We start from the raw sequence: 15523 nt of genomic DNA, 5'->3' as shown, positions 1-15523 counted from the left end.
TTATTTGGAGTATAGATAAGCAATACGCTGTGACTAACTTTTTCCAGCTTATGAAACACATGAGAACGGTAGACTAGGGAAAACAAAAGAGTAGTTAACCTCAAGTCTTTCTTGGAAATGTAATAAAACCACCACCATGAATGTGTATTATTAATCAACAGATTTTTATTTACAGAAAGAACAGAAATATGTGTGTGGACTTTTGTCATCACATTTTTAAAAAGCAGAATTTGTTTTATTTTTTTTTCCCCTTTCTATAGAAAGCGGGAATTTACAGACTTGACGTTTTAACCAAAGACCAATCGTGGAAATTGAGACAAAGCCTTTATTGATCTTTTACAATGTTTCCGCAAACATTCCCACCCCTCAATCCCTTTACTAAAAATCTCACTATCCATCATTCGTCTTCAGCCCCCCGCCCCAGCTACCTTGGCGCAAGGAAATAAATGCTTAAGGGAAGAAACAGACAAATGAATCTAAATGCAGTGGACTGTGCTGGACACGAGAAAAAAGAAAAGAAAAAGAAAAAAAGCACGCAATGATGGAGTTTCAAGAGTGCAATTAGAACAGCCATGGCAAGATAGATAAAAACAAAACACTAAAACCGGATACGATGACAGAATTGTTATACTAAAAGAAATATTACGCAACATCTCCCTTCTCTCTCTAGCTCTACTTTGCCCATCCATAGTTCAAATATAAATCAAGTTCTAGGTTAGGGTTTACATCTTTTAACGGTTACCGTGATGGTGGAAAGACTTTCCAGTTGAACCATTTCCCAGGTGAAACTACTGTTTGCATGTGGTTTAAATGTTGGATTTCTTTTCCATTTTAGTGAGCTCTCTGCTATGTTTTCTACGAGGGTAAGTCTGATGTCTGACAGAAAGGGTGCTCTAAGCAGGGGCTAAGTCTGCAGCTCCTTAATAATAAAGAGCAATGACAAGAAAAAGGTTAAAAGAAATATAAAAAAAAGGTTACCCCAGCCCTCCCCCCAGAAAATAACTATGGGACAGAAAAATGACGGTCAGTTTTAATGCACGCTTAATAGCAGAAGTCTGCGGCTCCCTCCCCAACCATGGTAAAAGAATGCCGTATGAGTAGATCATCCGCCCATGCATCTGAACAGCAGTGAATCAGGACAAAGACGCTTGTTTTTTGTTGTACTAATGTGCATTTAAATTACAAATTGTCTGAAGTTTTCTTTTTTTTTACTTGTGTTAATATATTCCTTACAGTTTATCATATTTTGCTTGTTTGTTTCCTAAGACTGTGTCCTTTACATGAAAATGATTAGGTCTTGGCAGAACATGGAGTTGTGTTCACTCTTGACTTCCTTTTTTCTCTCTCTCTCTTTTCATTCCCCCCATTTCTAGACTTCAATATTGTTCCCGGCATAAAGCCTGGTCCATGTTCGGGCTGAAAAAGACAAACAAATGCAGAGTTAATATGCATTTTAATATTTTAATCATTCATTTAAATCCATGCAGATATATTATATATGGCATCTACATTTTGTGCACATCATCATGACGGTGTAAAAAGCAATTAGGAGTAGCAGTGCACTTCCATGGTATCTACACAAGATAAGGACCATTTTATGTCAGTTAATATAGAACAAACAGTCAAAAACATATAGCGATAACTACACTTTCAGAAATCAAGGTCAAAACATGTCAGTGGTGTGGTATGTTTTCAAAAAACACACTTCTGCACCTTACAGGGCCACATATGTACAAAGGTGCATTTTATTACCAAAAAAGTACAAATGTGTACTTCATAGTACCTTATGGCCCATTTCCACTGAGTGGTACGTTCTGCTTTTATGGCCGTTTCCACAGTCAAAAGGTACCTAAAAGCGAACCATACCATTCCACTTTTTGGGTACCCTTTTGAAAGGGTACCTAGCACGACAAAAAGGTACCAAAAGACGGAGCTAGATGCGCAGCTGAATGCTATTGGTTTACAGAGGTGTGTCACCAGCGAATATACACGAAGGAGAATGAAAACAAAGGAACCACCATTTTCAGATACACAGCCGAGACATTACATCGTAATGATATATTTATACATATAATAACGAGCCATGGTCGACTCGAGCTTAAATAAACCTTGTCATCATCTTGATGAACAGCCACAAAGCCAAGAAGAGCAGAATCTACATTGTGTTCCATATTGGTTTACAAGGCCGTCTAAAAGTGCGAGCGATTTCACTTTCTTGAGAGAGCTCGTCTGCGTGTCTATATTTGAAATAACAAACTTCTTGAGCTCATATTAATAATGTGCATGTGATTATCGAAGCGTTTCTGATGACTGATCCTTTCAGAGACTGACAAACGTGAGAGTGAAGCGTGAACAAAAAAAAGAAGCCTAAAAAAAGAGATCAAATGTTTTTTTAGCAACCTAAAAGATGAACAAACTGCCTTGTTTAACTATTATCAACCCTTTTGGACTATTATGAACTCAGAATGACGGAATTACTGTCTAACAAGAGCTTACATGTGCTGGCGAAGTTACACATGTTACTGTGGGCTATATGTTGCATGTTTTTGAACCCAAATAAGGACTAAATGTATGCTGTGTGTAGTTTTCTTTAATGGGTAACATATCAGAGACTGTAAGGGGTTGTATGTGTTCATATATGTTGCATTTATTTCATATAATTGCAGACGTTACAGTAGGCCATTTGGTTCATTTATCTGCAGTAGTAATCATGTACATATAAAGGTTAGTAATGTACATTTATACACAAGTATTTGTGTATAAAGCATCTGTTTTTTGTGAAACGAGCTTCTCATAATATGTGAATGACTAGTCCAGCTTTACTTTGACATTTTCTCGAGCGAGAATGACGTCAACTGAAACATTCTATCGTACACCATGCCCACCATTGGTAACGCAAGCCAGATAAATGTGAACCATACCATACTCTACCACTCACTGGAAACGGGCTAAAAAACACTAAAAATACAAAATTGCAACATCAATGTACAAAATTGTACTTTTAAAAGTACCAATGTGCAAGTTTAAGGTAATAAAGTGTACCTTTTAAAAAGGTACCATCACAGTAACCGGTTTTATATGTTTATTTCTGATAGTCTATTAGAGGTCCACCACTATATCTGCTAATTATTAAAAATCTGAACAAAATAGTTGAATTACTGTTACAATTACAAGAACCAATAGTGTCCAAACAAATCCTACTGGTGCATCCCTAAAATCCATCCTTTACTGCATTTTTAACAAACGTAACAATCCAAGCACAGAGGGCATTATAGTAATGTATAAACCATACCAAAATCAAATAATTTACTCATCCTCATATCATATTACTATTGTCATTATGCAAAAGGAACAACATTTTCGATGTCTCGTCCATTCACAACAATTGAACTATTTACTTTTATTATACATGCAAACAATGTGTGATATCAACTACAAAACATTGCCGGATTTAGAGCTCATGGCAATATAATATCCTTGTAATGATATAGTATATAGCATATAATGATAACTGTAGTACCCTTTCTGTAAATTCAATCAATTAATAATTTATATATATTGACCATATTTAAAGGGTTATTTGTTTTTGACATTTTAAAGTACATACACGGGTATGCACAAATGCATAATTGCACAAATGCATAATTGACCTCAACTTCAAAAAACTGATTCAAAATGGATTCATTTTAAAATAATTAAAAATTCATTAATTAATTCTCCTTTGACTAACTCCATTTGTGTCAAACTCAGTTCCTGGAGGGCCGCAGCTCTGCACAGTTTAGTTCCAGCCCTAATTAAACTCACCTGATCAAACCAATTGAGCCCCATGGCTTGTTTGAAACCTACAGGTAAGTGTGTTGAAGCAGGGTTGGACTGGAAAAATGGTCTGAATATGTCATTGTGAACAATTTGTGATAATGTATGTCAAAAGTATCATGACTTGATTCTGTAACCCTTACGACAACCACTTTGTTCTGTTATTTTTTTTTTGTTGTTTTGTTTTTTGTTTTTTTCCCTCTTCTCTAAAAAAAAAAAAAAAAAAGTACAGGGCTGTACAGGGCTATGGCGCTCAAGGAACTAAGCTTGACACCCCTGGCTTAGTGCCTTAATTATCAGGGCTCAACACAGAAGAATGAACCGACAACCCTTCCAGCTACACCCCAGTACTGGGAAACACCCACATACTCTCTCATTCATTCATGCACTCATACACCACAGTCAATTTAGTTCATCCAATTCACCTATAGCGCATGTCTTTAGACTTTGGGGGAAACTGAAGCATTAAAATTATTATAAAAAAAATAATAAAACTATATTTTCTTTTTTTTTTTGGGGGGGGGGGGGGGGGGGGGGGCGTTCTTTGGAAATTGAAAATAAAGGAGTGGTGATCAATCATATCACGTGCTCCTTTTGAAATTAGTTTGTGAAACTTAGCTTATGGCCCATTTCCACTGAGTGGTACGGTACGGTACGGTACAGTTTGGTTTGGTACGCTTTTATGGCCGTTTCCACTGTCAAAAGGCGTACCGAACCAAACCGTACCTTACCACTTTTTCGGGACCCTTTCGAAAGGACTGCAGAAAGGGTCCCAAAAGGTGGAGCTACACGCGCAGCTGAACGCTATTGGTTTACAGAGATACGACATTCGTAGACGCAACAAGCCAGAATGTAAACAAAGGACCCGCCATGTTTGAAATACACAGCGAGAGATTACAGCGGAATTATATATACATATGCAGCCATGGTCGATCCTGCAAACAAACCCTGTTGTCATGATAAACAGCCACAAAGCCATGGAGAAGAGCGGATTCACCTTGTGCCGCGTAGTTTTTAACGAGCCAGTCTGAAGCCCGAGTGGTTTCGCTTTCTTCCTTGCTTTCACCACGCGTCTCTATCTAAAATAACAAACTTCTTGAGCTGATGATAATAACATGCACTTGATTATTGACAAGCTTTTGGAAACCCGATCCTGTGAGAAGCTGACAAACGAGAGCGACACATTCAGAAAGAAAAGAACAAACGCGAGAGTGGGGAGCGGAAAAAAAGGCGAAGCCAAGGAGCACTTTATTTCTTTAGCAAACGTGAACAAACTGCCTTGTTTTAATCTTTATTATCACCTTTTGGACTAATATAAACTGGGAATGATGGAATTACTCTCTAACAGAGGCTTCATGTGCTGCTGAAGATTACAGACACAGATGAGAGGTTTACTCTGACTGTAGGCTATACTTTGTGTTGTTTTGAACCTAATTAACGACGAAATGTCTGCTTTGTGTAGTTCTTCTGTAGTTGGTAACATATCGGAGACTGTAAGCGTCTGTATGTGTTCATATATGTTCATTTATTTATTTATTTTGTATAATAACAGACGTTAAAGTAGGCTATTTCGCACCGTCATTGATCTGCAGTTATAAACAACTCCTGTTCATAGAAGTGCTTTTCATTTGATATGTGTACGACCTGTGCAGCTTTATTGTAGACATTTTCTCGAGCGAAAATAACATCGACTAAAACTGTCATACACCACGCCCACCAAAAGGGTACCCTTGGTAGTGGAAACGCAAGCCTGATAAAGGTGACCCGTACTGACCCGAACCGTACCGTACTGTACCAGTCAGTGGAAACGAGCCATTAAACAATTATTTTATTTTATGACACTATGAAATAAACTATATAGTATATGAAAATCATATTGCACAGCCCTACTCAAAGGTAGAATGACATGAGGTTGAGCAAATCATATTCATTTATTTATATATATATAAATCAATATATATATATATATATATATATATATATATATATATATATATATATATATATATATATATATATATATATAATTTAATTTTAAAAGACAGGCACTAGCCCTTTAAATGCATCTGAGCACCACTCACCTGTCTCTATGGCTTGAGCTTCATTAGTCTTCCACTGCTCTGCGACATCGTTTGCTAGAGGATCGTCTGGGTTGGGAGCGCTTAGTAATGCCTGGATTGATAGCAGCACTGTGCGGATCTGCAGAGCTGGAGACCACTTATCTGTGTGACATCATCATGTCAGGGAGAGAGACAGAGATAAACAACAGAAAGAGCATTAGGAGCTGCTGGTTTCCATACATGCCCTATACTGTCGACCAGACCAGCGACATCATTCTCTGAGGGGTCAAAAGTGCAATGCGAGATCTCCTACCAGAGATTAAATGGAAAATCTTTTTATAGTGTATGTATGTCAGCTAAGGGAGCAATAATATTTAATAGTATATATTTTTTAAATAGCTTTTATGACTTTATATAGCTTTGTAATAGGTAAGACTAGCATTTCTCTGAGGTCAAGAAATAAATGAGTCTTTTGCAGAAATTATTACAATTCTTTTTTTTAATCATTTATCACTCTAAGGACAAGATCCATTTATTTTTCATTTAACTGAACTTTTCATTTCTTTTTCCCAAGAGTTGGAGAACATATTACAAGGAATTATTAATTATTTTCCAAAAGATTTCATATGCTCTTAGGTGGTTTAAAGACCAGACTCTCCATTCCAAAGACCTCAAAATATGAAGATATAATGAATGAAGGTACTTCTGAAGGTAAATATTGTGAAAATGTGTGAAAGAATGTTCCTTAACCATGTACAGCAAAATATGGTAATGTAAAATTTTGTAGATGTAAGTGTAAAGATTAACAAACTTAATCGGGTTTAATAAAAAACATAAAACGTGTAATGTAATGTGTGTATTTATATAGCGCATTTATGACCATTAGAGCTGCACAATTAATCGAAAAAAGATCTCGATTCAACCTCCTAGACAATCCTAACCCAGCATTTCTACGATTCTGCCAATCATATTTTCAAGTTCAGGAGAGAAGAAAACGCGGCTGCACGAGTCTTTTCATTGTTTCATATACATTGCTCAGTGACATGGACACCTCTAAAGGATGTTGAGTCACATACTGTATTTATGAAGTACAATTTACCTAAAAAATGTCATTTCTGTCTTCATGTAATAATGTATTCGCGGCCAGGAAATCACACGTGACCCGAGCTGCTGAGTGGTTACCACAGAGAGGGTGGACGCGCGTGCGTCTACTTTAGTGAACAGAACCTGCATAGGCTGTGAATAACAGGTAATAAAGTTGTAAATAACATTCAATTTGTGGCACATAGTGATTGTTTGAGAGCCGCGCGTGAAGCATAAACAACACACCGCAGTGAAAATAAAACCGATCCCCGGGGTCAAGTCAAGTGATCATTCCTAAATTTCATTATATAATTTCATTATATTTTTAATGTCTAAACATCTAGTGCACAGGTGTCAAACCCAGTTCCTGGAGGGCCAGGAGTTTAGCTTTAACCCTAATTAAAAATGCCTGATCAAAGTAATTGAGTGCTTCAGGCTTGTTTGAAACCTACAGGTAAAGGCACGGTCACACTTGATGTTGTTTGCAAAATTTGGTCAGCGCTGTGAAAAGGGGTGGGATAAAAACAAATTGATAAATCAAGCAATTGCTCCATATTTTAAATTTCTGTACAGAGAGGTCACATTTTAATCTTTTATTGGTCTCATGCAATCAAATGATGCGATTTCCCCGGTCAGAGTTCAAGCGTGAACTTTCAAATGCAACTTTCAAATTGCATTTCTGGTCTGCCGCAGTCGCACGCATATGAATGGAAGTCTATGGGGTGAAAAGTGCAGTGTGACCATGGCTTAAATGTGTTGAAGCAGGGTTGGAACTAAACTTTTGAGTGCAGAGCTGCAGCACTCCGAGAACTGGATTTGACACCTGTGGTTTAGACATTTATAAATAGCCTTTAAATTTGTCATGAATTAATTGTTCTTAATATGAATAATATGTCTTTTTATTTATAATTTATTGTTACACAGATTACCCACACATTTTGATTTATCTTCTGTATACAACAGGGAAAGAGTGCCATAGTCATTTTTTGCTTACAATAAAATAGGTGTGTCACGATTTCGATTTTTAATCGAAATCGATCTAAATTTATGCTCAATTTCGATTATCGAATCAAAAAATAGAATCGTCGATGCTGCCACGCCCCATGTCACGTCAGCTTGGTTTGCCAAGCGGGAAAAAAACAGGCTTGTTGAAGTGCTTGTTAAACTGCAGAAGCAGGAGACCCGTCGACAGAACTTAAACCCTCTCCTCTTTCAATGAAGTCGCCGGTGTGTAAGCATTTTGGATTTCCAGTGAGTTATGTTGACAACGTTCGTGTTGTCGACAAAAAAAAACACAGTTTTGCAAGCTCTGCTATGTACGTATTACGTACGGTTCGTCCGATAGACAACACCGGCATCGCAATCCTCCGCCCGCCCCCGTTGCAAATCCGCTCGCGAAAAGTACACACTCAGGCCCTGTTTACACTGTCTTTGTTTTTAAATGGCATTTTAGAACGACAACAATTTGACATCCACAGTGGCGTGTAGCATTTCTGAGCAGCCCTCCTTCTTCTCTACCTCTGAAAATGCACATCATGTGACCACACAGACACAGACGCACACACAGCCATGCGCTCGAGACAGCAGGTCCAGGCAGTCAGAGTACTGCTTCAGTCTTTCACTCACTTGTACTTAGTCATTTTAGCGAACACCTCAGATACTGTTGGCTGGTTCCTGTTGGTTGTGCGTCTTTTTTACCGACGCCATTATAACGACACAGATCACTGCCTATTCATGAGTCCCGCAGAAAAGGTGATTGACAGGTGGTAATTATGTGTGTATCTCGCCTTTATTCATTTACTGTATGATTTGTTTATGGGTAAAACAAAGACCATCCAGTTCAGGTAGTTTAAACAGTAGGCTACAAATAATTAATTGGTCATTAATTAATTAATTATTCATAATCAAATATCGAATCGAATCGTGCCTTCAGAATCGAAAATGTAATCGAATCGAGGACTTGGAGGATCGTGACACCCTTACAATAAAAACATTAGACCCTTCTTTTGTCATTTCTGAATAAGCAATGAATAAAGATGTCAAACATCATCTATAAGATGTTCAGCATCACACTGAAAACCTCATGACAAAAATCACATCTAGTCAATGCCTCATGATCTCAATAATGATGCCTCAATAATAACTGAATCAAAGACCATAATGGAGAAAAAACCCCACAAAGAACATGTTTTAGTTTGTCTCTTACCTTTCAAAATATCTAGACATATTCTTCCCAGCTTGTCTACATTGGGGTGATATATTTTGGTCATGAAGCGTACTTTCGGAGCTGCCATGGGATATTCTTCAGGAAGAAAGAGTTCAAGTTTAAAAGTTCCTCCCTCAAAGGGAGAGTCTTGAGGTCCGGCGATGACCACATGGAAGTAGCGAGCGTTGCCCTCATCTGGCTCTGCCTTTATACCCGGCACCGGCTCTGCCAACAAACGCTGTGTTTCCTATTCACACATGGAAAACAGAAGCAATTATGCTGGAACATGAAGCATCTCTACACACATAGCATGATAGTAATTAGCCAAAGCACCAGCAGCTAGCTGGTGGAGTACAAGTAAACAAACCAGCAAAAAGAGTCACCATGTAACGCCCAGAGCAAAAACAGTTTTGGGTTTATGATAAATTGTAAAAACCGAGGCAGTTATGCTATAACATGAAGCATCTATACACACAGCATGCTAGTTAGCACTTAGCCAAAGCACCAGCAGCTAGCTGGTAAAGTACATAGAAGTAAACAAAGCAGCAAGGAGCCAGCATGTAATGCTCAGACTGACAGAAGTTCTGTGTTTATGATAAATTGTATCACCTCGCTCTGAAAACATACGCAATTGTCATGCACCAAGAACTAACTATTCAAATTAACTGACTGCTCATAATTCTGTGTCATTTACAAGACAACAGTGCTTAAGGTGCATGGAAATGCAATGTTTTGGAAACATGTTACTGATGACGTCTTTAATAACTGTTCTTTGATGACTATCCTGGTATTGTCTCTATGATGAAAACCATAATTTGTGAAAACAGTGGCATCATGTTCATAAAGACTGCATATTTAGTATAATGGCTTGCATGAGTACAATAAAAAAAAAACGTTCATGATGTACATTGTTCAGGATTTTGTAAAGAGATATTTGTATGACAAAAAGAATGAATATAAACATAGCATTAGCATATTAAAATAATTTCTAAAGGATCAATACTTCTTGTAATATATTGTACTGGCTAATAATTATACTGACTTGTAATAAATAGAGATTTGTAAATTAATCTTGCCATCAGGAATAAAATAGCAACTTGTAAATATATTTAAAACCAATAATAATAATGAATATGTTAGACATTTTAAAGTACCTCAATATCTTGAATTACACTGATTTAAAAAAAAAAACACAAGTCAATAAAATAACCACTTTTTGGTTTTTAATTATTTAGTAAACAAGTCAAGAGGCTTCATTTTACAGTGTTGTTATATGACAACACAGTAACAATATTGTAAGCTGCAAGAACAATTATACTACATGAAAATGTCCAGTCGGTATAATATTTGAGTGTACTTTTCTGATGAGCATGTTTGGTTTATGCATAAGTATTTGGGTTAAAAGCGGAATATTGAGCTATTTTGAACTTGGTCACTGCAGGTACACAAGCTAGTTTACTGCACTCCGCTCCTCTTGCGTTTTGCTTAAAGCAGCAACAAATTCCCTTGTGAGCTCAAACCATTAAAACAAACGGGTTATATAATGCATAGCTTTCTCAAAAATGCTTTATGCAACACACAATAGCTGCGTCCCAAATCGCATACTTATGCACTATTTTACGCCATTTTGTAGTATAAATAGTGTAAGTAGTGTGTTCACATTGAAAACTCTCAAAATAATAAGTGCACTTTAATTACCCGGATGATGCACTCATTCAGCCGCTAAAATGAAGTGTGTAATGATGGACACTTCACGCACTCAACGACCGCAGGTTTGCTTACGTAGCGGAAGGGGCGGAGCGATCGGACGCACATGTTGAATAACTTTATTTATTTTGGATGGTGAAAGCAAAATTCTCCTACGAGAGTGATTATAGCGCCTCCGGATGGTAAATGCGGCAATACTCACGGCAGGTATTACTTGATAAGTCAGTCGTTTATTTCACTGATTTGGCGACCGTCAAACGTCATCAGGGAAACGGTTTGAATTTCCGCTTAGTAAAAAAACATTAGTGTGCCATTTGGGACAACACTACATACATATACTTTCCTGTTGAGTGTGTAAGTGCATAAGTACATAGTGCATGAGTGCATAGTGTATAGTGTGCCATTTGGGACGCAGCTAGTGACTTTTAGCAGCAGGGAGAGTGAAACCAACACGCTGAACACTTTTCCCATTCATATGTTTTGCCAAAATTTAGCTACCAATGTAATAGCTACAATATTTACAGATAAAACAGTACTAAAGTTAACCTTCAGTGGAACAGAGAATGGCCTTACATCACCACAAACATTGCTGGTTATTCACTATAAATGTTGAGTAAATTTCTTTGCATGACATCAGAAAAAAAAGTCTTATGACTTCAATAATAGGCACAGTTTAATTGTTTTTATTACATTCTTAGATTTTATGATGCCCTGTATCTTGCATCACTTAATAACATTCAGTATGACATTAGACCTTAACGGTGCACATTACTCATAAATAATCAGTGTTTCATCTTAAACCAAGACTCTGAGGGTTAAACTGACTGCCGTTACAGTCCAATCCAGACAGACACACACACTGCGTACAACTCAGACAAGGCTGAACCTTAAAGCCCTTTGGAAACACACACCCATCTGACTAATGAGAATCTGATATCACCTGAGGAATGCTTGAGTCTGGAGAACTGCTGCACATTGCTGAAAACGACATCTAAAAAATTGTCTGCTTGGTATTTGAGCAAGAGCTCGAGCCAAAAACAGGATATCACAATCTCAGTGTCACAAACCCATCCCCAAAAGCTACCATGCCTGTTCTGTAACCTCGTTCAAGGGATGGGGATTGTTTTGCCATAAAATGATGATAAGATGGTAAAACATTCTAACACTGAATAATTTTATAATCCTAAGAGGGGTTGGCATTGGCAAAAATAAATAAATCAATATAATAATGATGAACACTTCTACTGTAAAATATTTTTATTTCGTTGTATTAATAACAGTTACTTTAGTCAGAGTAGGGCTGGGCAATTTGGCCTAAAATCAAAATCTCCATTAATTGAACATTTTAACTTGATTACAATTAAACAAATGATTTTTTTATTATTATTTTATGTTTTTTGAGTTCATAGTTCACTAATAGGTTTTGTACAGCAAATATGGTCACATATTACATAATAATATAAAGGATAACATGTAATTGATAGAAACCTACACTATCTATGATTATTAATTGAACATCAACGCTGAAAAACTGAAATTAAAACACACATTGCCTAAAACATGGCTCTTTGCAACACCCACCCTTGTCACCACTACCAAACGACCAATCACAAAGCTTGTGTTATTTCGTCATTGTGACGCATAGTAACGTTTTTTTGAGAAGTGTGCGGGCATGCGAAAGCTGCGCTGGCCTGTACACATGCGCTTGGCAGAAGTATACTTTCAGAATAATATAATAAGCAAATCATAACAAAATAAGTATAAAAAATCCTTAACAGAGTTGGGTCATGGGACTCCACCAAAAAAAAAATACCTGGAAAAATGTAATCGATTATACATTCTGAATGTCAATTTCGATTACTTTGATTAATCGCCCAGCCTTAGGTCAGTGTCCCATGATCTTTCAAAAATTTGCATAACAATGCTGATTTGATGCTCGAGAATCATTTATTATTTTCAAAAATATACAGTCATTGATGATTTAAAAAATATATCGCCATGACATAATTTTTGCTAATATTTTTTACTAACTTATTAGGCATTACTGCTGAATAAACCTTATTTTTTTAAATATAGAACCCCAAACTCTGAACAGTGATATATAATACTTTACTGTTAGTATAATGTACAATAATTCTTGCTAAATAATGCCTGAGAAGGTAATAAGATCCCAGTGTTAACGCTATGTGGTCCTGAATCACACTTGTATATTATCACAACTATTACATTATTATTTGAATATACAAAAAAAAAAGAGAGACATACATTTCCCTCCAAAAATTGTATATCATCTACACACTTTCATCTGGGTCTAAACTTGTATGACTTTTATATCAATGAACAGACGATGATGAGAAATGAGTACAAAAAATGTGGTTACTAACATTCTTCAAAATATCTTTTATGATTCACAGAAATAAAAAGCTCATACAAGTTCGGAACAATAAAATTAGAGGTTTTTGTTTTTGACTGAAATGTCCCACCAATAATGTTTACATTAGACACAGAAGCCTTTGCCATTTTTTTTCCAGTTAACTTATACAAATACATTGACCTCAGTATGAAATTCCTCACGTTTCTAAAAACCCACAGACAAAACCATGCAGAGCAAACACAGACAAGAGAGGGGCTCATGTCATGGTCTCATGCATGAGAAAAAGGCCATCAAAGATGCGTTCCCAGCCCTCCTACTCACATCGATTCATTTCACAACCAACCTATTCACATGAAAACCCACTGAAACGGCAGTCTGACGAAATGTATATTTCTGAAATTAATCAAACGGTTTCCTCCCTCTTGCCTGAAAATTGCTTATGTAGAAGTGGGTGAAGCAAACATGCAATTTAAACCTGAATTATGCAGAAACATATATTGATAGTTTTGATTTTATCAGCAAGATGATTGTCATTTCAACAGTCATTAATCTTTACACTGAGAGGTTAAAAAATAAAGAAAAATGAGTTGTCATTTTTGTCAATGTTGCATTCATATTTCAGTCAAATTTGTAAGTAGACTAAGCGAAGTTTAGACGACTTTCTGTCTATATATTCAAAAGAACTGTACTACAATATACAAATGCAGTTTTGCTTTAATTGCAAAGTGTGAATCCATGTTGTTGTAATGAAAACTCTACCATTATGTGTGCTTCCTTACGTTGTTACAAAATATTTGATATTTTTCTGTTGACCAGAAAGGGAGACTATAAATGCTAAATGCTGACAGCTCCAGTCATGTGCACAGCATTTGTCACAGCATTGTGAAAGTGTATGAAGATTGTTACTTTCATTCTCTCTAAATTTGAATGCAAATACAAACAACATTTTGTTAACCTACAATAGTTTAACCATGGTGTTTGTATTAAAAATGATAGTTAAACAAGTGATTAAAATAAGACACAAAAACATCGTCATTAACTTAGAGCTTTACAAATCCATGGTAAATCTAATGTGTAAATTGTCTCTTTATTTCGGCGTTGCAAATTATTAATCTCTCATTGGGAATAAACAACATCTCTCATTAAGGACGAGCGTTTATTTAATAAACGTCTTGATAACATAATCCTCTATTTTATATGACATTTCTTCAGTCTTGGGCCTGCAGTCATTAGCTTATTTAGCGCCGCAACTGCTTCCCTAGCCTACAGGAAGCGAGCTAGCCGAATTATTTTGCTCATAATCGCGTCGTAAATGGTCTAATAATCATCGTGCACTCGGGAAAATAGATAAATTACCCCATATGTATGAAACCTAATTGTGCAGTTGTTTAAACTAGATAATTTGTCCAAGTTTGTAAGCCTAGCTAGCCGTCTGGAGGGGTTAGCTCGAGAGCTCCCAAACAGCTCGAGCTCCAGCAATGAATGACCGCGAGCGCACCGCTTCATGTACACTTCCATTGCAGGAACGACTCTCACTTCTCCATCATTTTGATTAGTTGTGCAAATTATTAATGAATAATGAATAAGACAGAGGCCCACCGCCATCTTTCACAGCGGTGGATGTATTTTTAACCCACCCATATTCGGGATACGATGAATGTACCGAAACGGAAGTGGCTAACAAACAGAGTGCCAAACGCTAAGCCAGCTGTCGCTTCTCTTTGGCGGATCTTTTCATATATAGAAGAGGATTTAGTAGTATTATGGTTAAAAACGAAAGACTGAAAAGGTGCAGTGTGTCTCACTTCACGGTTACCTTAATGATCCTGCGGGGCAACCCTGCCATCTTGTCTTGAATGCGGATTTTAGCTTTGACTCACGGTGCCTCTTACTTCGTTTGCATTGACGGCGGAGACGCAGTGCACAGACACACGCCTTCCGGCGCGGTGCGTCCAGACGCACGCGGAAACGTACGCTTTTCACGATGATGAAGATGATATGGAAGTTGTAGTTTTGTTTAGAAGGAAAGCTCTCTCTTTTTTTCAACCGACATGAATCTAGATAGTCCGTTATAATGAAGTTTTTTGGACGAATTTCTTACAGGTTTTGACTAGTTACTCAAATAATTTTCAGTTTTTAATGGTTCAGTCCTTCAGGTAACTGGTTTAACTACATTCCTAAAATGACACGTTAAACTGGTGTCTTTTTTTTTTCTTTTCGGCTTACTCCCTTTATTAGTTAGGATTCGACACAGCGGAACGAACCGACAACTTATCC

General features: G+C 36.9%; 1 protein-coding gene across 1 annotated transcript; it reads right to left on the bottom strand.

The window, feature by feature from the left end:
- Positions 1-145: 145 nt before the first annotated feature.
- On the bottom strand, positions 146-15198 carry ube2na (ubiquitin-conjugating enzyme E2Na). Its single transcript, NM_213486.1, is given in 4 exon segments — positions 146-1416; positions 5898-6038; positions 9166-9412; positions 15063-15198. Coding segments are annotated over 4 exon segments (465 nt in total). The 5' UTR covers positions 15093-15198; the 3' UTR covers positions 146-1369.
- Between the last annotated feature and the right edge of the window lie 325 nt (positions 15199-15523).

The sequence above is a fragment of the Danio rerio genome, chromosome 18 (assembly GCF_049306965.1).
Source record: "Danio rerio strain Tuebingen ecotype United States chromosome 18, GRCz12tu, whole genome shotgun sequence".
In the NCBI taxonomy this organism is placed as follows: domain Eukaryota; kingdom Metazoa; phylum Chordata; class Actinopteri; order Cypriniformes; family Danionidae; genus Danio; species Danio rerio.
Note: the sequence above shows the minus strand (reverse complement) of the source record. Positions and strands in the feature narration are given on the sequence as shown.